The sequence below is a fragment of the Apus apus genome, chromosome 4 (assembly GCF_020740795.1).
Source record: "Apus apus isolate bApuApu2 chromosome 4, bApuApu2.pri.cur, whole genome shotgun sequence".
Lineage (NCBI taxonomy): Eukaryota > Metazoa > Chordata > Aves > Apodiformes > Apodidae > Apus > Apus apus.
In genome coordinates, this window is record NC_067285.1 from 98,020,037 (window position 1) to 98,045,701 (window position 25,665).

Genomic DNA, 25,665 nt, shown 5'->3' on the forward strand with positions numbered 1-25,665 from the left:
GAGTTAAGTTTTCTATCAGAACAAAAGCCATCAGGAACTTCCTGGTCTAATAATTTAAGAACTCATTGCATCTACAGGAAAATTCTAGAAACAAAACATACATCCAAAGGAAAGAAAAATACACTGAACTAAATATATACATTAGGTTCATTTTCAGTTTACTATTTCAAATCACTACAAGAGGGAGAAAAAGAACTATTGTTTCACAATATTAAAACAGAAATCAACTCCCTAAAATAAAAGCTTCATTATTCCATTTGTTCTCAAGAATATTTCTGTATACTAAAGCAGAAGCCATTTGGAGGTCCACAGCCTTCCTCCACCTTCCCTCTTTTTTCCAAGCACACAAGGGGTTAAACTCAATAAACTCAGTAATTTCAACAGCAGAAATCTCACCTGAAGTCTAAAGAAATGTGTCAAATACCTTTTCAAAGCCTACTTAAGCATGTCATGTTATATCCCTTCCATATTACATATGGCAATTTAAAGGTACCCTAACATTGATTTTGTTACAATAAATGTATAAATACAGAAATCAGTATCTAAAATTCATTCCATGTTTTTACTGCAACAGAAATAAGTGGATTCTTAAAAGGGCCAATACATTAAGAATACTGCCAAGAGCAAGACATTCTCAAACCAAAGAATACAACCAAAACAAAAACTAATTACTCATTTGATGTAGTATTTATGTAAAGGCAAAACATTTCAGTTTTTCTTCCCAGAGCTTAAATTACTACCTGTGTTTTCTTTATGATGGGTCACAGGAGACTTCTCCACAGACCTACCATTTGCCAACGCTATCGTTCTTCTGGTCAAGTGTGTACAGCCACAAAAACACAAACACCACAAAACCAAAGCGCTTATGCAGTGCTATATCTGTGGATCAGAATCTTCACAGGTGTTTATTTCTTTTAATGCATAAATAGTGAGAATAGATGAAACAATATTTTTTATGATCAGTATCTAATGTAGATTTTTAAAAACTCATGCAAAGCAGTCAAAGAAAATACTCATCCTAAACAAAATATCAAAGTTCCTAGATGCAATTTTAGCCCTGAGGCAACAGACAAAAAGCCTAATGCAAGACACTGTAACACACCAATTCCAAGTCTTCCAGAACAATAGTTATTGGGTTGTGCTTACTTACAGCCTGTATAACTTCGGCGTCCCCAGAAAGAGCAGCTCAGAAAGCAACTGAAGGTTATTTCTGTTTAGGCGCCTTTAGAAAGAAAAAGAAAGTTGTGTTAAGTTTCAAGTGCTACAGCAGTGCCATGCAACCACTTAGAGCTGGCATCCCAGCACTGTAACAAGCTGATTTTAAAGACCAGAAAGGCTATGCAATGCTGGTCCATTAGCAGAGACATGGTCCAGCAGTAAATTTACCATGGGCTAATTACATTTTCTGGTTTCCCCAACAGACCATATTACCTATTTTGTGAAAGATTTTGAATCTCTCTAGTGTGAATCAACCACTAAGTCAGGACTCTAACTGGAATAAACAACAACAAAACTTAAAATACTAAATCAGCAGTGCAACTTCAGTTCCCCAACCCTGTGTTCCTCTTAGTATAACGATAATTGACATTTTGTGACCATGAAAAGGTTCAAAGGGACATGTATCAAATGCATACACTTAATTAAGTAATGAGATAATGTATTTAAAGATACATATAACCTATTTAAATAAAAAAGCAAAGGAAGTTGTTACAGGAACCTTGATCAAATAAAAGGCAAAAAGTCCCAGATTATATTTCATAGAATCACAGAATCATATTTGGCATTACAATAATGTTTTTTCCTGCATGCAGTTTGTCTTCCTATAGCTGTAAATGTACACCATCAGTTGTACATAAGACACTACAAAAGAAAAACTGCAACTGGAACCTGGAAAGCACCCATTTATCTCACTCAACATGCTGATCAGGGTCAAAACTGCCTAGTTTGAGGTGATACATTCAAAGCCCATTGCATTATAGTCATAGGCAACAGAACAACCACTAGCCAAGAAATATCCACCTTCATAATTTTTTTAAATATACAATGCAGATTCTGTTATGCATGTGACAGCCCTGGAGCATACAGTTATACCACTCAAGAATTCAAGCTCAAAACAGATTTTTTATCATAAAGCAATGCACCACACATGCCACCTGCCATTGAAGCAAAGACACATACTGAAAAAACTGCTTTGTCCCAACAAGAACATCAAAAGTCTCATTTTGCAATGCACAGTACTTCTCAATACAGTAATTAAAGGGATTCCTGGACACACACTGAAAAGTATTATTTAATATTTACTTTATCCTTACTGTAGTTATTTTACAAATGTCAGACTGCTACCATTCTGCAAGGCAAAAAAAACATCGAAAGCAGTTCTGCAAAGTTTTTAGAATTTCATAAAGCTTCAAAATTTATCTTAAGGCTAAATTAAAATAATTAAGCCTGGTTAACCTCTAAGGGCTCATTTTTCAGAAACCTTGTTCCACCTGAAGGTCCTTCCAATTTAAAGGTTTTCTATAGCTTCACATACAGATTTACACACTTACAGTTGAGATCTAGTTTTACATATGTCCATGGTTTAGTTCACTTAGCTATGGCTCCATTAAAGTTCAATGGGACTACTGATAAGTGCAAAATAATCTCAGAGATATTCTTACATAGCCACAGGTTTATTCCCACATTTCAAACCATAAGCAAGCAGTCAGCTTTGAGATCTAGATCTCTAATTCTCCAGTTTTAATGTCAGGTTCTTCTCAGTCAAGCACCAAAAATCCTTTAAGCAGAAGAAACTGAACTCCCACTTTTAGAAGATTAAAAAAGAATGCAGAGTAAAATCAAAGGAAAATACCCCTGAAAAGGAAGAACTATATAACTTGAATAAGTGAGATGAGTGAAGAAAGTTTAGTAAATTAGTAAGAATAAAAAAAAACTTTATTTAGGAACAACAAAAAAATCTGAATTGTGATGTTGCAAGTATTATTTCCAGATCAATAGATGGAAAGTTTTCAATACAAAGACAAGAGCTATAAGGAAGTCAATGACTAGTGGAAGACTTTTGATTTGAATGTTGTTTAAAAAGAAAACCTTACCTACATGGATAAAAGAAACTGATATGTTTCAGAGTTTGCAGATCTACTGCATTTTCAAATAAGATCATTTAAAAATAAGACATTTTCTTACCTTTAGTAAATGTATGTATAAAAATACACTAAGACCACAAAACTGAAGTAGTAGGAAAAGTTTCAAAGTAGCATTTAGAATTTGGGATCCAAAAAGAAAGTGAAAATGGAATTCTTCAACATTGAAAGTGAACAAATTGTTAAAAAGAAAAAAATTCACTCATCTCTTCAATAAATAGATAGTTGAGACTTGGAACCTTCAAGTCTGATTACAGATCAAAAAGTACATGGGAAAACACGCAGAGTAAAGACTATGGGAAATTAAACTCTAATCACAAGCCATTCAGGACAGAAATTTGTTGGTATTTAAGGACTCTACTAGATACTACACAACACTAGCAAACTAACTGAAGAGGCAATAAAATCACTCAGGATCTGTATTTTAGTAGAAGCTCTGTATAATACAAAAAAGGCACTGCAGCACAATGACGTAATACTAACTGATGATAAAGCTCTTCAGGCAGGCTGCTTTCCACTACACACTACAGCAGTCTAGTTGTGTCTTATAACAACACTTAGTATCACTTTAGAAGGATACTTCACATGTGGAATACTTGTGCTTGTACCTAACCTTCTATACAAGCAGTTAATACCTTAGATGAGTAGTTCATTATTATCTGTAGTTCACACAGCCCACACAACTGAGTGTACTACTGTTAACATACTGACACATGTGCTACTGCACAGATTTTAAAATTTAAGTTATGCACAATAAATCAGGTTCATGAAGTAGCCTAATAAACAGCACAAATCTCATGCGTCAGTTTCTACCAAGTGAGCTTGACTCTCAGAATTGTTTCAACCTATGTTTTAACTTTGCCTTTCACAATATTAAAGCTTTTGTTCTTTGAGCACTGAAGTTAATTGTGGGAATATTACAGTCAAATAATTTACTAATCTTTAATGAACCCTGAATTTTGTAGCTCCTACTTTGAATAATTTCATCCCCCTCATTGGAGTTTTTAGAACCAAACTTTCCCTTCTAAAAATCTGATCATTCCTTACCACCTTTACTTAAGAATATAAAAACATTACTAATTTTCATGAAGGCAATAATGTTAAGTATGTCCTTTACAGTACTTAAGGCTTTAGCTACTCTGTACATCTAAAAAGTTACTACAGATGCTTTCCAACAAGCCAATTTGCTGCTCCTAATTTTCATACAAGGAGATTTTATGAACTGCACTTCACTGAAATTTATTTTTCAGAACTGTAATAGACAGTTCTGTTTAAAAGATATGCTATGAATTCACACACAAGTGGATGTGAACAAGGATGCAAGGCAAATCCAGAATACACAGATTAGCATTGCAATACACAGCAGCCACCATGAAGAGCTTCCAATCTTTGAGATAGAGACACACAGTCAAAAAAACACTACAATTTTAGAACCTTTCGCTAATCTACATGGCTCTCCAATATTTCCATTTTTCAGGTGACCTCATGCTGAGTTTTGTCTGAAATAGCAATACCTATACAGAACACAGACACAGTGGAACAAGAGAAGAAACAGGCATAATCCTCGTTCTCCCTGGAGCTGAAACCCAAGGTAAGCACAGATAAATCACAGAATCTATGACTATCAATTGCAAAGAACACAGCTACTGCAGAGCAAAAACAACCAACTTGTTTTCTTTCCATGTATGTTGGCAGAGACACCACCACAGCTAGGGAGCAGCCAACATTCCCCCTGCAACTGTGCAATAACAGAAGTTTCAGCTGCACCAAACTGCTCCCCCAGAACTGGCATGAAGTTCAAGGTGAAGAACTGAAGAAAGTAATGAGATTTTGTACTGCTACCATTTAGTTTCCCAGTGGAGCTAGAAAAACTTGCATTTCTCAAGCAAAGGCAAAGAGCTCAGACGAGATGAAGTGTTAGTGGTGTGAGCAACAGAAAGTCTGCTGGAGAATCAATTCTAACTTGAAAAATATTTGACTGTGAAGTCCCTTGGTAGTGGCAAGAAATAAATGGATGAGGGCCCAACATCATAGAATTCTTTCAATTTAACAAAACTGAGGCACAGTTGCAATTAATATATTTATATAAAATTTCTTTTTCTTCATATCTTTAGGAAGAGATTGAGCAAACTGACTGATTGGCACAGGTAAATTCTTGGGCTCTTCATGATTAATTTAAGCAAAGTCTATATACTACCTAAAATACACAAAGTATTTTAAATAAAGCCCCTAGAGCTCAGTCTTCTAAACACAGTAAAGACCAGAAAAGTATATTCAAAGTGAAATGATAGAAGTATACAGAAGGATCAATTTAAGGACAAAGGACGAAAATATTCTCCAAGGAAAGCTGAGTACCAACAGGTAGATAAAAAGTAGGTACAGATAATCCATAGGTTGCACTGTGAAGCAGACAGCAGTAAGGTAAGTAAATAAATTGGCTTGATTTGAGTTACTCGTTCTAGACAACAGGCTAGCTTTGCAGAAATGGGTGTATTTCTGGGTTTTACTTGTCTTCTACATGCAGCCAGAGGGATAGGTAGAGGATGAGAACTAGAGATAATTTGTGGGAAAAGCACATTATGCACCCAGTGACATGTATCCTAACCCACTGAAGTACGGCCACACCAACAATCCATTCTGATGGCTCTATTGAGTTTTCAATGCCTCAGTAACTGTGATCCAGTATCAGTCATGCATAGGAAAGGAAGGAAAAATCTTAATTACACTGTCTGCAATGTAATCTGAAATAGGTGTATTTCAAAAGCAGGTCTGTATTTGTTTCCCAGACTTGTGATGACCTTCAGTCTAACTTGCTTCTGATCTCCTTGCAATCAACTACATACAACCAGAGAGGCCATATAAGACTGCACAACCTCTCTTATCAACTGAATTGTTCCAGTGATTAATTGCCCTCATGGTAAAGAAGTTTTGCCCTTTTATCCAGCCATAACCTCTCATTTCCATTTATGCTTATTATCCCACCATAGCAATGAGCCTGGTTTGAGCTTTTTGATAACCACCTGAGAGCTACTGGAAAGCTCCTACTTCGTCCCCCACAAGCTGTCTTCCAGTGGGTTTTAGTTCAACTAGATATAATTCTAGCCATAGGCCCCCTAAAATAACAGAAGTCCTCAACTTGAAAACTGATCGAAGTTAAAAGCTGTTACAAGTAAATTATAAATCAGCTGCACTCTTTAATTAGAAACAGCCTATCCCATTGGGTGAAGAGAGACTAAGAACCTTCCAAAACTCTAAATACAAGGCACAGATGCATTTTATTCTACCACCACTGCTTCAGGAAGAAAGATAGAAGGCTTCCAACTCACACAAAGTTAATGATAACAGAAGTCATTATTTTTCATTCCTCTTTCGAAGTTAGTGAGAGAAGTAAATACACTATCTGTACATAGTAACACACAGTAAAGCTTAGAAACCATACTCCACAAAGAAGCACACCTACTGTTTGTCATCTGAAAATATTACTATTGCACCCATTTGAAACTACCATGTCTTCTCACTTAAGCTCATTTGCAAAATATGCATAAATTTTGAAAGCACACATACATTTTTTTCATTAACTTTCAATTTTAAATGAAAGGACATTTCAGTGAACAAACTACTGAGTGTTCACACAACAGCACTTTTCATTCACAATGACTGAGCCCACCAGGCTTCTCAAGTAGTTCCAACAGGCTACAGGGAGATGCCTCTGCCAGGAAGGTCTACTATCAGTTCAGGATTTATGACCTCAGGCAATACAGAATCAATCTACATAATTATCCAAGTTTCTCCATGGATTGATTCAACAATTAAGTCCTAAAATCCTAACCCTCAATATACAGGGTCAGAATAACAGGTATCAGAATACGTGATGCCTATTTCCTCACCAGACAACTTCATATAGAGCTTGACTTGGGCTTAAATCTGCAAGGAAGGCAAACCTTAGTACATTTCCACAAAAAATACATGCTGCTGTATCTACCAGAGGCAGAGAACATCTGTGCAGCCATGTCCAAAGCCACAATCTATTGATCTTCAACACATCTGGCAACTGCTGCCTGTGAGTAAGACTTGTGTAAACAAGTCACCTAGTGACAAGAAGGCCCAAGAACTAAAAGCTAAGCAAAAGATTCTGCCAGTTTTTCCATTAAGAATTGTCTGTGAATATCTTCTCTTCCTTAGTCAAGCTACTAAATCTCATTAAACCTAGCAGCATCAAGTTTACTGATCACATGAAAAAATTAAATGGAATCTGAGAAATTCAGGGCTGATCTTACAGCACTTGGATGCCCAAATCAAAATTTTCCTCAAGTCAAGAACTACTTAATCAGGGCTCCTTTTGCCAACCTAAATAGTAACTAGCTAAGATATCTAAGGTAGTTTCAATTTAGTATCAAATACCAAATAGATCCTGGAAGGAAACAGGACACAGACACTACTGCAAACTCAGCTTCTTAGTTGTGTAGCAAATGGTGAAAGTTACTTTGCAAACCACAGTAGTGTATTTTACTAACGTATACTCCTTGAACCCTAATATAATTTGTTCTTCATTCTCTTCTCAAACAGGGTTGGAGTCCAAAATTACCACACTCCTCCCCTACCTCAATCCACACATTACACTGAAGGCTATTCTGCACAAAGATTCAGAGATCTATACTCAATCTGCTGCTTTTAAGAGGCTTTCCAACACAAGCAGAAATAGAACAAGGTATTAGGGTTTTGGCTTTTTTTTCCTAAAAAGAATAGGAAGGCTGCTGTTTCTGGAAGCCTCTGTATTCCTTACTGTTTCCACAGAAAGAATATATCTATAAATAGATAGTAATTACTCCTATTAATTCTACCTATAGCACTTATAAAAGTGTGAAAAACACTTTTCTGGCAAAAGCCAGGAAACTACAAGCTGGAAAGCCCCACCTCGATGCCTGGGAAGGTGATAGAGCAAAACAAAAGCTATTTTTAGACACAGTAAGGACAAGATGATGACTCGGAGTAGTCAGCATGGATTTACAACTGGGAAAATCATTCCTGACCAGACTGATAGCCTCCTGCAATGAACAGGAACTTGTCAGATGAGGGGAAGACTCTGAAGGCAAAGGATTGCTTATCTTTACTTCAGTAAAGCTTCCAACATTGTCTCTCGTAACAGTTGCCCTCAGAGAAACTGATAAAGTACAGGCTACAAAAGCAGATGGTGAGGTGGACTGAAAATTGTCAGAAGTACCAAGTTCAGTGGGCTTTGATCACTGTTTAGCTGAAGAACAGTCAAAAATGGTGTACCCCAAGGGTCACTACTGCAGCCAGTACTGTTCAACATCTTCATCTACAATCTGGAAGACAGGACAGAGTGCACCTTCAGCATGTTTGCAGATGATACAAAACTGGAAGGAATGACTGAAGCACCAAGTGCACACACTGCTGGTCAGAGGAACCTGGACAGGATGGAGAATTGGTCAAAAAGGAACCTCATAAAGCTCAACAAAAGGGAAATGCAACATAAGACCTGCATGTAAGGAGGAGTAATGCCATACACCAGTACACACTGGAGAATAACCAGTTGGAAATCAGCTTGACAGAGAAAGGCCTGAGGTCCTGGTAAACAAGAAATTAAACTGGAGCAAGCAATGTGCTCTTGCAGGAAAGGCCAACAACATCCTGAGCTGTATTAGGAAGTGCATTGCCAGCATGTCAAGGCAGGTGATCCTTCCCCTCAGAATTGGCGAGACATCTGGAGAGCTGTGCCTAGAGTTGGACTCCTCACAAGAGAGAGCTGGACATACAGGAGCAAGTCCCAAGAAGGGTCTTGAAGATGAATATGCAGACAGATTGAAGCACCTGTCACTTGAGGAGATGACAATAGAGCTGGGAATGTTCAGCCTGGAGAAAAGGCTTAGAGGGATCTTGGTGTGTACAAATACATCATGTATTTAAGTGATGCACTTCCTTCCCAATTAAGACTAAGCTGGACTCTTTGCAAGGGTGCACAGTGAAAGGACGAGCCAATAGGCAAAAATCAAAATACAGAAAATTACATTTAAACATAAGTCTGACTCCGAGGGTGATCAAAATATCCAAACAGTTTGCCCAGAGAGGCTGTAGATTCTCCATCTTTGAAGACATTCAAAACCTCAGCAGAAGCAGCCCTCAGCCACCTGGCTCTGATCAACCTCACATTAGTCAGCAGCCTGAGACTAGACAACCTACCCAGGCTCCTCCAAATCTCCACAATCCTGTAAAGCTAATTCATTGGATTTTATTCTATGAAGTATACCACAAAGAAGGAAACAGAAGTTATAAAACCTCCATAAAGTAATACAAAAATCAAGCATCAGATGAAGCAGTGATCATCTCTGACAACACCTGGGATCACTTCCAATAAAAAAAGGCAAAGAAAGAGAGGAGGGGAAGTTGATCTATTAGATGGAATTTAGCTAGAGTTGGAACAGATTGTTTAGAAAGGCAAGAAGGGCCTGCAGATAGTCTACGTAGGCTTGTAACTGTCTTTCTGGCACCAAGTTACCACAGTAAATTTTCACTCAAGTATTTTTCTGTAGCACCTGTACAGGCATCCTGCCAAACTAAAGTCAGAAAGGCTGGTGTGTCTTAAAAAAATTAAGGGAGACTTTGCCACATTGTATTTGATTATCAGTCTAGACTATTATTAAAGACAAGCCAGCACAATGCAGTACATATTATGAAGGAAAATAAAACATTTCTGATGAAGTTTCAACCAGATGTTTTAGAGTAAATGAGGTAATATAAGAGTATGAGTCACTGAAGTAGCAGCCATGAAGCCAGATCCCTCATACATTTTGGTGTTTAACTGTAGAATTCCACATAGAACTGTGTCTTCTGCAGTTGAAATACGAAGCATCTCAGATGCTCTTTGAAATATGCTATACTAAAATGTAATGACAACTCAACTTTCACCTGTGGCCATCTAATACTAAATCTGTTTTTTATAAAAAATTCAACTGGCTCTGCAACAGATAAGTATGACTTTTACAAATAGCAAAACTAAAACTCGTAGCCCTAAGTTTAGTATGAGTGCTCTATGCCATCAATTTAAAATAGTGTTTTGTGTTCAGAAGCTATCTGAAAAACACCGACAGACCAGTTCTGTTCAGATTTGGTTTCAACATTTTGCAACAGTGCAAATTACCCATTTCAGAGGAAGCAAGAAAGAAGAGCATCCAGCAAACAATGTCACAAAGGATGAGCACAAAACAGATGTGGGAAAAATAAACAGCCTTCCTGCCCTGGAATTTGTAAAAAGGTCTGCAAAGAGCAAACAGGACTTCTCACTGCAATTCGACTTCTAGACCTATAAAAGGAGTCCCATGAGAAAAGACACTCAGAGGAATAAAATATACTGAAAATAACAGTGAACATTTACTAGGCTTTTAAAAGAACAATGCTTTCAGACAGTTTTATCAAGCATTTTTTAGTATTCTGCAATGAAAATGTAGGTATAAACTGATTTTTAAAATTCCATTAGAACTCTGCATTTTTTAAATACTGTATTCAAAGACAGCCTTTCTCTATTTCTGATTTAGCAGACATTTTTAGGGAAGATACTTGAAATTGCTTTGACAAAAGTCTGCTAATACAGAATAATGACTAAGTTGGTTTTTGTGGTTTGTTGGAGTTTAACTATAAATACAGGTGCCTTGGTACAATCTGTGTAAGATGGTTTCACATTCCTTTGGTAAGTGATTAGCAGAGCAGGCTTCATGGTCTCCTCCTTTTTCTAAAAAGAGGAATGCACGATGCATTGCCCTTAAACTATGTAGGATTAGCTAAGAGAAGGATTTTTCACATCCGTGATTAAAAAGGAATAACTGCTCACCCCCTTCAGGGCTCTTGAAAACATGTTCTCTATCTGAACTCATTATTCTTCCACCACCTAACACACGTGTGAAGGCATTAACCCTTCAAATGCTCATATATTCTGACTTAAGTCAGACAGGTGATAAAAGTATCAATGCTTTAACAGGTAAAAATATCAAAACCTCAAGCAGCTTTAAAAAACAAACACGTGCATTAGCACCTCATGTTGCAGATAGTCAAACCTAGACCTTCCTGGCTGCAATAGTCAGAAATTGTTCAATATGTACCCCAACTGGATTTATTCTCAGACTTAAGTAATGAACTTGCACACCAAAATAAAGACCAAGATTCAGTGAGAAAAGAAACTAGCTTCTGGCTATAGGGTACGATGCTAACATTTCCAGGCTAATTTCTGGCTAAAGAGCGAAGACCTCATTCTAAGACCTCAATACAACTTTTATATGCTATAATACAAGGTCTTACTGCTAAAAAAGCTGCATTCATTGAGACTACTCAGAGTCAAGCACAATAAGACAAAATATAGTTAATTTATTGGCTGTTCTTTTAGCTATGATAGTGATACAAATAATTCCTTGAACAGTAGTACTGACTCCACTGCTAAAAGCATTTTTCACCAGGGGCTCTGAAAATCCACATTAGTCTTTAAACTTCACATTTAAGCCTCTATCAACTGGGAAAAAAACCCAACAGGTTTTGCTTCAGTTAAAACTGCAAAACCACATGATAAAAACAGACATTTGGCGTGTTTTCCAGAAGTCCCTGCTCCTGAACTTTTATCATGTACCTCTGCAGAAATGAAATCTGGGGTTTTTAACACTTCTCTGCAACTGAAAGGGCTGTATTTCATCAGAGATTCAAAACTCAACAAGAAGCTCAGGCAAAATATAATTATTCTGGGATTAATTCACTGACACAGCTCACATTTAAAGAATCATAGAAATGCTGCTATTCATCTTTTAAAAGTTACTGTTTCCTACTTGGAATTCGTAGTTTAAAGACAGAGATAGTAAAATAATTGGAACGAAACGGCAATCTCATGCCACACATTCATACATAAAAAGTTATCATGTAGGTTTACTTTAATGTCTGGAAAGCATGTTCTATCCATCAGTTAATCTGTACCCTAAGAAAGATCATACACATCAGATAGTGTGCCCCTTTCCTACATTAGACAAAAAGAGCAGTACTAGTTTATCTGCTGCTAACTCTCCACATAACTGCCCAGGCTTGGTGAGCAGTATTGCCCAAGACAAGCTGTATTCGGAACTTTTTACTTCATCATGCTATGTATGCCTTTAAAATGAGATAATCTGTAAAACACCAGACATTCAGAGATCACAGTAACTCTTAAGTTACTGTGGGTTTTGTATTTTCAAATATACTTTCATATAATTTTTTTTATACTTTCAGATACAAACTTCTGACTAGTTTAGAACTCAAATTGATAATTCCAAACAAGTAATATGTGAAATACAGCTAAAAAAAGCACTTTATGAAACTGAATCCCACTTAGTACTTCTTACAGGATTGACTCCTATGTACAGAGGTTATAATTAAGCCCTTGCTGCAGAAGCTGCAAACATAGCAGTTTCACATATTTATATTCAGAAAAGAAATCCAAGTAGCATTTAAGTTTGTTTCCTAAGAAAAAGACTTTTCCTTTAAGCTATGTAGTTGAAATATACTTTTTCTTCTGTGCTGTGACACATCTGCAAGTTTTAAATTGTTCACCAACAGCATGAACAAAACTTTAATAATTTTCAATGTTACTCAGTCAAACACTTGTAAAGGCAATACTAAGTAAACTTTCACCTCATCTTCAGTTTTAATAACTTGTTTTAATGTACTTGTGAGATTGAGCCCAAATAAATAGCAAGTACAAACAGCCCCTCAGTTTGTTATTTTAGAATTGTGAGGCAAAAATTTAGAAAAACTTATGAACTGTAACAAAACATTTAATCCTTGAACTATTTATTTTTCCATCATTCATTAATACATTGTAAGAAGCATGAAAATACAACACAGCTTTCAGTTTAAAAAGCTATTTCAAGTACTAACTTGAAGTTCAACCCTTACAGCATTCTTCTGTTGAACAGTATTTCAGCTCTCTCACACCATTTATTACCCAGGGGCTGGCTTTTGGGGAGGTATGGTAGAGTAAATATTTAGCTCAGATACTAACTCAGAAGTTACAGTTGTACTAGATCCTCACAGAGTAACGTTTTACCTGCAGTCTAGCTTTCAGCAGGAATAGGTTTCACAGAGTTTGGGGGTTTTTGTTTTGTGGGGTATTTTTCCTAAGTCTACCTCGATAGTTCTTCAGAACTATTAAGATAATACATTTATATTTTAGAAATAATTATATTCATTCAAATTTAAAGGTATAGGGGCTTGGCCTAGAAACGTTTTAGGCTGCACAACTGATCTTTCTCACAAGTGTAATTACCGAGACTACTCATGCAAACCAAGTTATTCACGTGGTAAATGTCAGCAGAATCAGACTCTAAATTAGCATTTTAGGGGCATACTGCTGCCTCAATGGATTATTCACAAATAGAGAGAAAAATATGGGTAGTTTTCAAACATTGTTGTAAACTCTTCCTATCCTGACATCTTTTGAATGTTTAGCAGTCTTAGAATGATCATAGCTGGCTTCTGAACCACTAGATACAGAAAAATTAATGGAAAAAATATTAAAGATGATGATCCTATCTGCCAAAAAAACATTTTCTCCTAAATGCAAAGGTAACTGCTCTGCTACATAAACAAGAGCGTGTATATATATATTTATGTATATTCCCCTCTAAGCCTGATGACATTGTGTTTTTGGAGTACACAGAATGGCAAGGAAATTTTAGACTTAAGCAGCTTATAATAGAACTGGTTTAACAGTCTGTAACAGCTGTCTTCAACCAAATTTTATACTTTCCTCCAGATGACAATAGCTTTTAAAAACACTGAAATACTTTGAGCAGTAGCTGCAACACCACAGAAGGTGGTCTTGAGGATAACAAGCAACTACACTTTTAAAATGTCCTTTTTAGAACCATGTCTAATAACAATGTTAATTTTCACAAAGTAGAGATTTTCACTTTACCTTCATCTTCTTTTTTCTTAAGACATTATTTCAAACTATTACAAATATCACACCCAAGAGGACAGCTTTACAAAAAAAAAGAAAAAAAGGAGTGTTTAATTTCACATTCTCATAAGGAATAACTTCAAAAGGTTTTGTCTCCCATCTCTACAAAGTCTTAAATATTGTGAAAATTCTCCATACCTTGACCCTTTGTGCCTTCCTGCCATGAAGCATACTGAAACTCACCACTGATACACTACTGTAGTCCATGTAAGAGAGATTCAGACAATATAACAGGTCATCCCAATAGTTTCTTTATGGACCTGCTATGTACTGAATGGCCACATACTCTTTAGAAACCCTACTCATTGCAACATGAGAACATAATACAGGTTACCAGTTGACACAGAAAGTCTTGCTGATGTTAACTACAAGACAGCCAAGACCATAATTAATCAAAGAGTTTTTTATGCTGCTTTGGGATGTATCCTAAGGTATAAGCTGTCCCATCAATTGAAAAATAGGCTGTACATACAGATGTTCAAAGAAGGTTGTTTCAACAGACAGAGCATCTACACAGCACAACAGACCATGTGATTCAGCCATTCAAGATACAGGCTGTAAAGAAAGTCACATTCATGGCTGATTTCATAGCTCAGGCAATGTTGATTTGGACGAGAAGTACCTCCACCCCCTTAGGAGCTGAACCTTTAGACAAGACAGAGCTCATAACTAAGCAACACTGCAGTGCTATCTGAAGACTTCTCAGAAATATCCAGCTAAAAGGCTTATAGCAAAATCACCTTCAGCTTCACCAGGGTCACTCCAGCAACCAAAGTTGCAACCACAGCTAAAACCTGGTTGCTCATGTTGCTCATTTTCCCCAGCCCTAGTTCTTATGTAGTAAACACTACTATTCAATCATTTGATCCTAACTGAACACTTTTACTTTAGACTTACAGTAGGACTGTTGTAGGAACAATCACCTGTTATAGCAGTGTTTACCATGGCTTTGGTTTCCATTGCACTTCTACAATTACACTGGTGTGACACAAATTCCTGTTTTGGAGCATACTAGGTATAAACAGCTTTGTGAACATACTACTATATTTATAGTGTACTAGAATTTTTTTGTTCTTTAATTAAACTACAGGAGAAACATTTCTATCCACCTGGGAAAGCTATCACAGCCTTAATCAAATTGTATCTTAAATAGATTTCCTCTAAAAAGAAGGCTGAGAGTTTCGTCTCTCAGAGATTAATTTTGCAAAGTTCTTCAAGTCTCCAGTTCCCTCAGAAGAAGTTGAGGACATTCAGACTTTTGCCTGATTACATCTACAAATGAGTATTCACGGTGAGTAAATCACTGACCAATCAGACAGCTCCTCGGAAATCAGGGTAAATGGTGTAAAAAGAACAGATTTCATTACTGAAATTCCAGTTTAAAAAAAAAAGCACCACTTAACCCAGAGATGGATTTTTTTTCCCAAGACCGTAACTCCTGCAAAAGTCTGTTCTTTACATTGAATACTGAACTACAGGAAACACATTTTTAAAAATTCAGCCGGCATGTGCTAGCACAAGATATTCCAACATAAGAAATACTGCATGTAAACAATCTTATAAAACAAATTTGAGTTCACTGAAGTTGCAGGAAGGTGCATTTATACCCTCCACTGGCATGCTAACAGGACTACATCAGGTATCCTTTGACAGTAGCTTGGCACATCACACTTACAGTGGAAATGTGACATCCTACATTTAGACATTAAAAAAACAACTAAAAAGACTTGAAGTGCTTGCTGTTTAACGTATAAAAGAAAATACTTGAAGGAAGTATCCACAAGATCCATGAGAAATCGTTTTGAATTTCAGAATTCCAAGGAGATGAATTGACTGTCAGATAACAATGTGCCTTCATCAGATGGACTTGGCAGTTGTAAACAAGAGGAATTTTCTCAGCTTTTCCTCACAAATATGAAATATTTGCTCTTAGCCAACAGCTGGGGCGGTTTAAAGACATCCTGCATATATATTCAAATTACAAGTCACCCACACACCTAACACTGACTGAATTCCAGCAAATTAAAGAAACTCTGACAAGTACTGGAGCAGATGCAAAATTATTCCACAGACAAAACAGAATCTAACCTTGTAGGTCTAAATGACTAAATTTTCACATGTCAGTTTGCATGCTGAAGATGCAACAAAAATAACCCACGAAATTAGCCACAATTGTAAGCATTTCTCTTCAGAACTGTCTTATGTAACTGGACAACATTTACTCTTTTGCACAGATTTTACAGATTTATCAAGATAAAAACAAAAAATGCAAAAAAATGAAATGGCAAAATGCCATTTTAACAAGTTTTATTTTAACAAGTTTTAACTAGGAAAGTTCTGGTTTTTAGTATTATAATTCTGTACTTCAGAAATCCTATTATTAAATCCCTGGAAATTATGACATAAGCTAAAATAATTTTTTAAATGTTAACAAATCATAGAGCAGGATCTTGCTTCAAGATAACCAAGAAATAAAATTGACTATATACTGTTTTAAAACTTAGCCAGTATTTGGTATCTTAAGGTCAAACCCTATTCACAGTAAAAGCATGGATCTTTTAAAGTTTATTAACGTTTCATGTATGTGTACTTACTTTTGCAATATGAACTACACCACTGTTTAATTTTTTAGTTAAAACCTATAAACCAAATCTAGGAATGTGTATATATTATTCCAATATGCCCCTCAGCAGGAGAAGTTGTACTAAACTCCTATGCTTTGTACAAAGTTTAAAACACATTGTAAAAAAGCATTGCATTAAGCCTGTTTTAATAGGATTTTGAAAAAATCTCACTATGCATTTCTAAGAGCAATGTATTTTTTAAAAGTTGCACTATATAAAGACACTTTCAATTTTTAGATGGAAAAGTTACTTTAGATATTTGAAAAAAATGAGATAATTATCTCAAGTACATGATATGTGAATGCTTATAGAAAGATCATAATTACGCTGGTGGTTACTAAGTCTCTTGAATAGCTTTGTCTATATGACCAAACAAACCATAATGGTTTATGTTTTGTTTTAAACACACAGGAACTGTGGATACAGAGCACAACTATAAGACAAACAGAATCTTTAGGCCAAAGCTGCCTAGTCAGCATCTTGCCTTTAATGTCAGATGTCCTAAGTTGAACAATACATTTTAAAAAAAAAATCATTTTAAGAAATGCAGCAAAGTAAGAAAGCACATACTGAAAATTAAGCAGCTATTATAAAAAGGTAAACCAGTTTGGGAATTACTAATTTTCTATGTCCTACTGCAACCAAGAAGGTGTTTGCACTTCAGCTTCACCAGACAGGATCCTCTCATCCCCCACATCTTTTTTTTTTTTTAAAGTCCAAATCCAATTTTTTAAAAGTAAGACTTGATTTTTTTTCCTAAGTCTTTGTAAAAGCTTTAATCATATAAAAACTAGAGTAGAATTCAATTACTGCTTGTATATTGTGTAAGAAGACAACACTTTTTAACTAGTAATTACTTCCAATAAGACATATAAAACATCCAACCACTTCCAAGACATATCAACATATAACAAACACTTCACCACGGAGAACAGCCTTTTAAGGTGTATTTGGGTTTGGAAAAGTCCTTGTGTATTCAAGTGAAAATATTTGATAGTATTAAAGTTATTTCTTACAAGATAACTGCACTTCACACTTCAAACCTGGGTTGCTCAAAAAAGCTTCTCCCCCCCCACCCAAGTCCTGCACATTCTGCTTGAGTATTTCTCAAGTTAAAATGACCCAAGTTAAAAAATTTAAAAAAAAAAAAAAATCAGAGGCCTGAATACCTTAACCCACAACTGACTTAATAAAAAAATTCTCACGCATTTAGAATAAAAAAAAATACTTACAGCCTCTCCAGTTCTTTTAAATCCTGGAATGCTCCTCTCTCAATAGTACTAATCTTGTTCTCCATGAGCTGACTGAAATATAGAAATTTTTATATTAAGGTTTTAATAGCTCTGAGATAACTTGTTGCATTAACAGTAACCACTTAAAGGCAATTATATTTTCATTAAAATGGTACAACAGCTATTCTAGAGTGACATCTACTTTAACCTTCCGGATCCCTGTCATCAACACTTTACATGAGCTCACATACCCAAAAGGGAAAAAATAATCCTCAGTAAGAGAAAAAGGAATACATACCACATTTACTCATTTACTTTAAGAGTCTCAAGTTAAAAAGTTACATATATGTATACACACTGTGTGCACACACACAAATACTACACTTCTCTTCGGCAAGTTACAGGACTCCAGTTGAACAGTATGCAAGTGATATTAGTCTCACATGAGAGTAACAAAACAAAAATACTGAACTGCAGAGTTAAGAAAAAACACCAGTGAAAGACTGCACAGATACTGTAATTGTAACTGTCGTTTTGTTTAGGAAAAAAACCTGAAAGTTACTTCAACGTGTTGTTTCAGAGAAAAACGGAAAAGGATTTTATATGACTACTTGCTCAAATGAAATAGCCTTAGCAAATAAGTAAACTCTGTATTATTTTAAACTTGGTATTAGAAACATTACCCCAAAAAAAAACCCCAAACCCCACAGAACTTCCAAAGCTTCTTAACACTTGAAACAAAGCCATTTACCAAAAATAGCCCACACCAAATAAAATAATTCCTTCCTCAAATCCACTGTTAAAGTGTTCTCTTTTTGCCCAGGAACTACAGAAAAGTCCTTGAGACCATCATTCCTTGAGACTTACTTTTAGATTCAGTAAAGGCGTAACTTTTTTTTCTTAATGAATTCCCTTATATTTCAGTTGAGAGTACCCATTTTCAGTGTGAACTATAAATTTCCTAACCTTAAACTGAAGCCCTCCAACACTTATTCAATCAATTTTAGCATCTCTTATTTGTAAGCGACATTAAATCCTCAAGTTCCAATAACCTTAAGGAGATATTAAAATGTTCAAGTGATATTTAAAGCAGTTGCTAACTTACTTTTATCAGTGTATTTAACACTTGAGGGAGAGGCTGTAAGCTCAGATGCAGTAGCACAATAGTTAAAAAATAACCCATCAGTTTATAAAAATAAAAGATAACTAATTCAGTGGTTTTTATAACTGTAGCATCAGTCCTAAAAGGTATCAGTGATAGAAAAAACACTTACAGAACTCGAAGATGCCTTAGACCAGCAAAGTCAGTCTTGGTGATTCTTGTGATGTTGTTCCCATTAAGATCCCTAGAGAAGAACAATTTATAAGCAGCAAAATTAAAACATTCAAAAGTTACTTTTAAATTGTTCTGTTTGTTTTCATTAGCACAGCATTTTCTAAAATCAGGAAATGCAAATAAAGCTAATGAACCATCCCTACAACTAAAACTGTGTGAGTTCCTGATTTCCAAGTGAATGAATGTTTACCTTGAAAGTAGTAGTTTCAAACTTTGGAATAAGACACCCTTACAAAGTCACTTCTGCCTGCTGTTACAAAGCTCGCATTTTTATTTAACAAAATAGAAGAGTCAAAACCTGTCTCAATGAACAGTCATAACTACATTTAGAAAACCACTGAAGCTTTATATATATGCTACAGTATTTGACTTTTACAAAAACTGACTGAAATCAATTTTCACCATTTGTAAGCAACTTTGAACTTTCATAATATTGCTACAAAGGCATAATAGGGCTTAACTTCCTCCAGCAAACATCAGCTTTCAAACAAGCATAAGGTTGTTGGACAATGTGCCATGGGAAACAATTTTATGAAAGCTAAACTCTTCGCTTGCTGCACAGGAAACTATACCGACTGCAGAATGCAAAGCATGAACAGAAGCAACACAAAACTATATTTAGGCCCTATCATTTCTGTTCACAGTTCAGCACTACCTTCTCTCCTGGAATAATATACCTCTTTTTCACAAGATTTTTGGGGTCAAGTTTTAAACTTCCCTCAATTCCAATCACTGCAAATAAAACTAGACTTAACAATCCCTGAGGTAAGCCATCAGGAAGAAGTACTACATGGAAATGACCCTAACAATTATACCTCATTCCCAACATAGTTAGGGGTGGAAAAAAAAAAAAATCTTTGTGTGTGTGTGTTTACACCACAGACAGGCAAAACATGACTGTAAAGAAACCGCGTAAGTCTCAGCAGGAGTGTGTGCTTGATACTCTTACTGAGTGAAATTCATCGCTCAAGACGTGTTCATAAGCCATTTCTTACTTTCAAGTAATTTAATGTGATCTCCTCTTCCACTTCCTAGACCTTCTTGAAAGTCAGCCTGATACGGTAGATAACCGATCACAGGTTTGTTCTCTCACAAATCTAGAAAATACCCCAGGCGGATTGCACACGAACGGTCTCAAAAAGCGGACCGGGGGAGGGATTACAGTTAAGGCACAACTTAGTGTCTTCCCTGTTAATGAGGGCTAAAAACATCGCAGCGTGCCCGCGCCCCACGGCAGAGCGTGCTTGTGCCGGGGCAGAGCCACGCCGGGCTCCAGCTTCACTCAAGGGCAGCGGGCGCCCGCCCACCTCCCAGCGCGGAGCCACCGCAGCAGCCCGCAGAGCGGGAGTGCACGCTGCGCGCCCGCGGAGCTGCGCCGCCCGCCCCGGGGCCTGCTTGCGCCCGCGGAGCGCGGCGGGGCGCCGCGGCCCGGCTCTTCCCAGCGCCTGGAGGAGAGAAAACCGCAATAGCGAAGTTTGCCGGGAAATGGGCGCCAGCGGGGAAAGAAACAGCTCCGCCGTCGCCTCCGGGCGCCCCCCGGGCCGCGGTGGTGCCCGCCCCGCCGCCCCCGCTCGCCGCGGCGGCGGGAACCGCGCTCTTCAGCGCGGCTTCCCGGGATGAAAGGCGGTGCGCCAGGAGCAGCGGCCACCTCTCCCGGGTCTCCGAGCATCGCCGTGAAATGGGCACCGCCAGCAGCACGGAAAAGGAACGGAAACCGCCCCCAAAGGGCCTCGGGACCCCAAAACAGGCAGGCTCCCCGGGCCACCTACGCCCCCGGCGGGAGCCCTGATGAGAGCCGGGAGCCGAGGGGCGCTCGCCGCCGCCCCGGACGGGTTACTTACAGCCTCTCGGTGTTGCGGGGGATGTTCCTTGGGACGCCGCGCAGGGCCAGCCCGTGACAGTCCACGGTGCTCCCCGAGCAGGAGCACTGCGCCGGACACGGCTGCGGCGCCACCACGCCTGCCATGGCCAGCAGCAGCCCCAGGGACAGGGTGAGCTTCCCCCAGCCGCTCATCATCACCGCCCGCTGCCGCCCGGCCGGGGCCCGCCGGCCTCGGCCCCGAGGAGGCGCGGGGCGCGCCGCCCTCCTCCTCGCCGCGGGGAGCGCTCGGGCAACTTTCAGGGTGCGCAGAAAGCGAAGTCCTTTCTATCCAAAGCCAAGCCAAGAAAACAACCCTGGCAAAGTGAGGTGGGTGGTACCGATCCGCGGCTGAAGGCAACTTCTCTTGGAGGGGGCCGGGCCCGGGCCCTCCCTCTCTAGCCCGTCGGGTGGCGGCCAGAGGTGGCTCTTGGGTCTCGTCTTCACACGCTCCCTGTAGCGGCGAAGCAGACCCAGCGGCTCAGGGTATGGTGGACTTGGGCTGGCTCCTTATTTTCTTCTTCGCCTCTCTCAAAGCCGTGACTCCCCTCAGAGACCCCGGCGAGAGGCCGCGGAGCTCCGTCCGCCCGGGCGGCGCGCTTCCTCCGCGGCGGCCCGCGCAGCAGCCGCTCCCACGCGCGTCCCCCGCCGCGGGCCGCTCACAGCCCCACGGGGGGCGGCGGCGGGGCTGACACCGCGCACACACCGCCCTGCCAGAGGCGCCTCAGCAAATCATACCCCTCTCGCAGACATTCATCAAACTGTCTCACGGAAGGAGGAGGGAAAAAAAAAAAGTCAAACACACAAGATGATGTTGGGCTTGGCTTTCCACCCCCCGCGCCCCCTCCTGCTATAAGCTCCCAAGCCAAGTTTAGCAGGAAAGGGCTGGTCCTAAAGCACGATAATAAGCAGCTCGAGAAGTGATTCGTTGCCCTGCTGGAAGGGAGTTCATCCACGACCTCCTTCTCCTCGGTGACAGATCACAGCTATAGATCCTCCTGTGATCCCGGGAGCACAGCGAGACTGACCAGATAAGAAGCGATGTGGGCTCGGGGGGGGTGCGTTACTCTGCTCCCCGTGGTCTCCCGGATACCGTGGCTTTGCTGCGGCAAAGGCACCTGATGGGAAAGGTAGGAACTGCTCAGTCCTTCCAGGTGAGGCCAGTTCAGCAGCTCCTGCGGTTGCTGCGGGAGAGGGAGCAACTTTCCTCTTCCCGGTGCCCGACGAGGCACAGCGCCTCGGGAAAGGTTTGCGTCTCTTCCCCCGATCCTGCCGGTGCACCTGAGCTGTCGGTGCTGGTGCCGAGCAGCCCGGCCCTCGGCTCCCTGGCGGCGGCGCTCCTCCGGCGGCGGCGAACAGGCGGAGAGGGCGGGAGGGGGTGAAGGCAGGCGGCACGCCGGCTCTTTCCCTCGCACCCCGAGTCTCTCCGCTTGAACAATAGGATGGCACCGCCGCTCGGAGGCCCACTCTCCTCCCCGCTGCAAGGTGCCTGCTGCCGCCCGCGGAAAGTGTTCCCCGAGTACAGCTGCCAGCCGAAACGCCGCCACCAGCTCGCAGACAGCTCCCCGCCGCCGCTCGCCTCACCCGGCGCGGCGCCCCTCGCCCCGCTCCCACGGAGCCGGGAACGTCCCACGCGCCGCCCTATATAGGGGCGGTGGGGCCGCGCCTCCCCGGCCCCGCCCGCAGCGCCCCGCGCCGCGCTCACTGGCTGCTCCGCCGCCCGCCCCGGCCCGGCCCGGCCCGGCCCGGCGAGCGAGGGGGGCCGCGGCCGCGCCAACAATGAATGAAAGTTGGGGGAGCGGGGAGGCAGGTCCCCCCAGCCCCGGGGAGCGCGGCGCAGCTCTGCTGCTTGCTCCCCTGCCGCAGGGAGCGTGGAGTTGCTGCCCGGAGTTTCTCACGTAGCCGTGGCCTGCGGGTGTCAAGAGAGGGGAGCGGGTCCGGGGTCCGCCGCGCTGCTTGTGTGTGTGTTCAGCCTGGAGAGGGAGGGGGGCTGAAACGTCGACCGCTGCACTTGTAAATACCTCGGGCGGCTCACCAAGGGTCTTGTTTTCTGTTTTGTGCAGCAGTCACTACGGAGAAAGAGGATTTTCTTGGCGTTTTCTTCCATTAGCGTGAAACACACCAGAATCTCTCATAAATTATTTTCGAAAATAAAACGAGCAAGTGGTATTCCATGTGTTAAAATATGTCTAGTAGCAACGTTAACAGTGCTGTCCTCTTTTAAAAAACACTTTCCATTTTTAAAATGTATTTTAAATACACTCAGTGTTCCTGATAAATTTTCCTGAAGTGTTTATTGTGAATATGTCCTCAGCAATTTTAAGGAAAATAGTAAATGCATCAGGCTTTTAAATAAATTTTAATTTGGTTTAGTTTTCCTTGATTGTGAATTCAGTTACATGCAATTTACAACAGCCCTTGAGACCCCAGTAATAGGTGAAAGTGAATTGTCTTTCATAGATGGTAACCCCCAGCAAGGATGACTGAGCCTTCAGCAAGGTGTAGTTTGGAAATGCTCAAGGGAGTCCGTAGTTTCTTCCATATGGCTGGGTCCAGCTGAGTTTCTTCATCCCCAGGGTCTCTGCTGCACAATCCCCACAAGAGGCTCACTGTCTCCTCTTGCCTGTTAGCAAGAGGACAAATTCTCCTCTCAGAAACACTATTATAGATCCGAGTTAATCTCCTGAAGTGGAAGCCAGCAAAGTTACTCTTGACTTCTTTTACCATAGAATGTAAACCAAAACGAAAGTTGCTAAAAATGTATATACCTGCAAACAGCTGTTTTATTTTTTATACATTTGTTTAGACAGCATCCAGTAAATATGATCGTTGTGCTGTTTCCAAATGCTGATAATGGCATCTTGGGTCTTACAGAGAGGCAGACATACTCCATGTTTAGTTTGATGCAGGAACGAGAATTCAGTGATCAAGGGGAATACATCAGCTTCTACATATAAATGCTTATCACTCTTTTCTCCCATTTCATTGTTTTAGGTCTTTACAAAGGATTTAGAAAGGATTTTGCAACTTTCTAGCAAGCAATGGAAAAGAAAAAAAAACAACTTAATCTAACATATTGCTTTCATGCCTCTACTAAAATCCTTTATCTAATAACCTCAGGCAGAAAAAAAACAGAAAATACAAATGTTAACAATTCAGTATTTTTCATTAGTTGTTTCAAGTACCAGCAATGTGCTTGGTGCTGCCAAAGACATATAAAGAAGAAATAATAAATCATTTTTATGTAGTAATTATTGGAAAATCTGAATCAATCCTGAAAGTGTTAAATGTTGGTAAACAACTCTATGCAAAGCTGATTCAAAATCTAAACTGGTCTTAATTTAATATACTTTGTTTTCAAATAGAAGGATACTAAGTACAAGCAAGATCAATTTCTATTCCTATTTGGGGGATTCATTGATTTTTAGCATAAAAAGGCCCACCTTTGAAGCATACCTTTCATTCATTCAAATTGATTTTCCTGAGTGTCTTGCCTCCCAGCATATTGAAACTTTCTCTCTGTGATCCAAACTCTTTAATGGGAGGACTCCCAATGTCTTTCAAAACTGTCTGAGCATGAGGCCTTCTGTCAGACATGGTTTAGCATCACTGCTGGAGTATGAACCTTGCCGTGCAGAGTGCCCCATGGCTGCCTCAGTTGCCAGCAAAATAAATTCTAAGTCACTTTCAAAGTTATAAGGAGAAATGTTCCCTCAGAGGAAAAAGCCTGGGAAAATTATAACAAGATATGTTAAAGGAAAAACAATTAGAAACATTCAGTGGCAGAAGGGCAAAAATTTTCTTACAGCCATTTTAGTAAATACTGACAGCAGCTAAAAGCAGTTTTCTGTTCTCCAGATTTCCTTGTACATTTCACCCTTTGGAAGGTAATCTAAAGAGATACTCAAAAAGATAAGAAGATCAGAACTATTAGCATAATTAGATCTAAGACAGTAATAATAGGTAACTTCTTTAGAACAGCATCCAGAACATCCAAATATAAAAAGCTGCTACTCACAATTGAGGTTGGTAATAATGACTATTACTGAGCACAAGGCTACGTGCTGTGTAGATATGTCTGAGTCAACTTGATGAACATCAGCTCTGTGAGCATCACTATAGCTTTATAAGGACAGTATGCCTGAAAGATACCGAACCAAATGACTCATCAATTTGTAAATAACTAAAGGTCAATAAGGTGTTAGAAAAATGGCCAATATAAAGAATATACAGTATAAACTAATCTAGTTTCCTTCTTTAAGAAGGTTAACTAGCTTTGTGTGTGAGGGGAAGCATGATGGATGGTGATACTAGCAGGTCGTTTGCCACCATGCACATAACGTTATTCTAAGCGATCTACTTAAATATAATATAAATCTAATTGCTGGAATGTGGATACTTGAATGAGTAAAAAACCCCAAACCCTATATTCAGAGTATGGTGCTTTGGCAGTCTTGGAATGTATAGAAACTAAACTCTTTTAAA

The 25,665-nt window shown here is 39.5% G+C and overlaps 1 protein-coding gene across 9 annotated transcripts in view; it reads right to left on the reverse strand.

Moving 5' to 3' along the window:
- SLIT2 (slit guidance ligand 2) overlaps nt 1-21,339 on the reverse strand; it is a 256,317-nt gene extending 234,978 nt beyond the window's left edge. For all 9 annotated transcript variants that reach the window (XM_051619879.1, XM_051619876.1, XM_051619877.1 and 6 more), the window contains exons 1-4: nt 21,164-21,339; nt 19,261-19,332; nt 17,987-18,058; nt 1,151-1,222 (exon numbers count right to left, since the gene is read on the reverse strand). In XM_051619879.1, coding sequence (XP_051475839.1) covers nt 1,151-1,222; nt 17,987-18,058; nt 19,261-19,332; nt 21,164-21,339 — 392 coding nt within the window. The remainder of the gene's footprint in view (nt 1-1,150; nt 1,223-17,986; nt 18,059-19,260; nt 19,333-21,163) is intronic.
- Nucleotides 21,340-25,665: the final 4,326 nt, after the last annotated feature.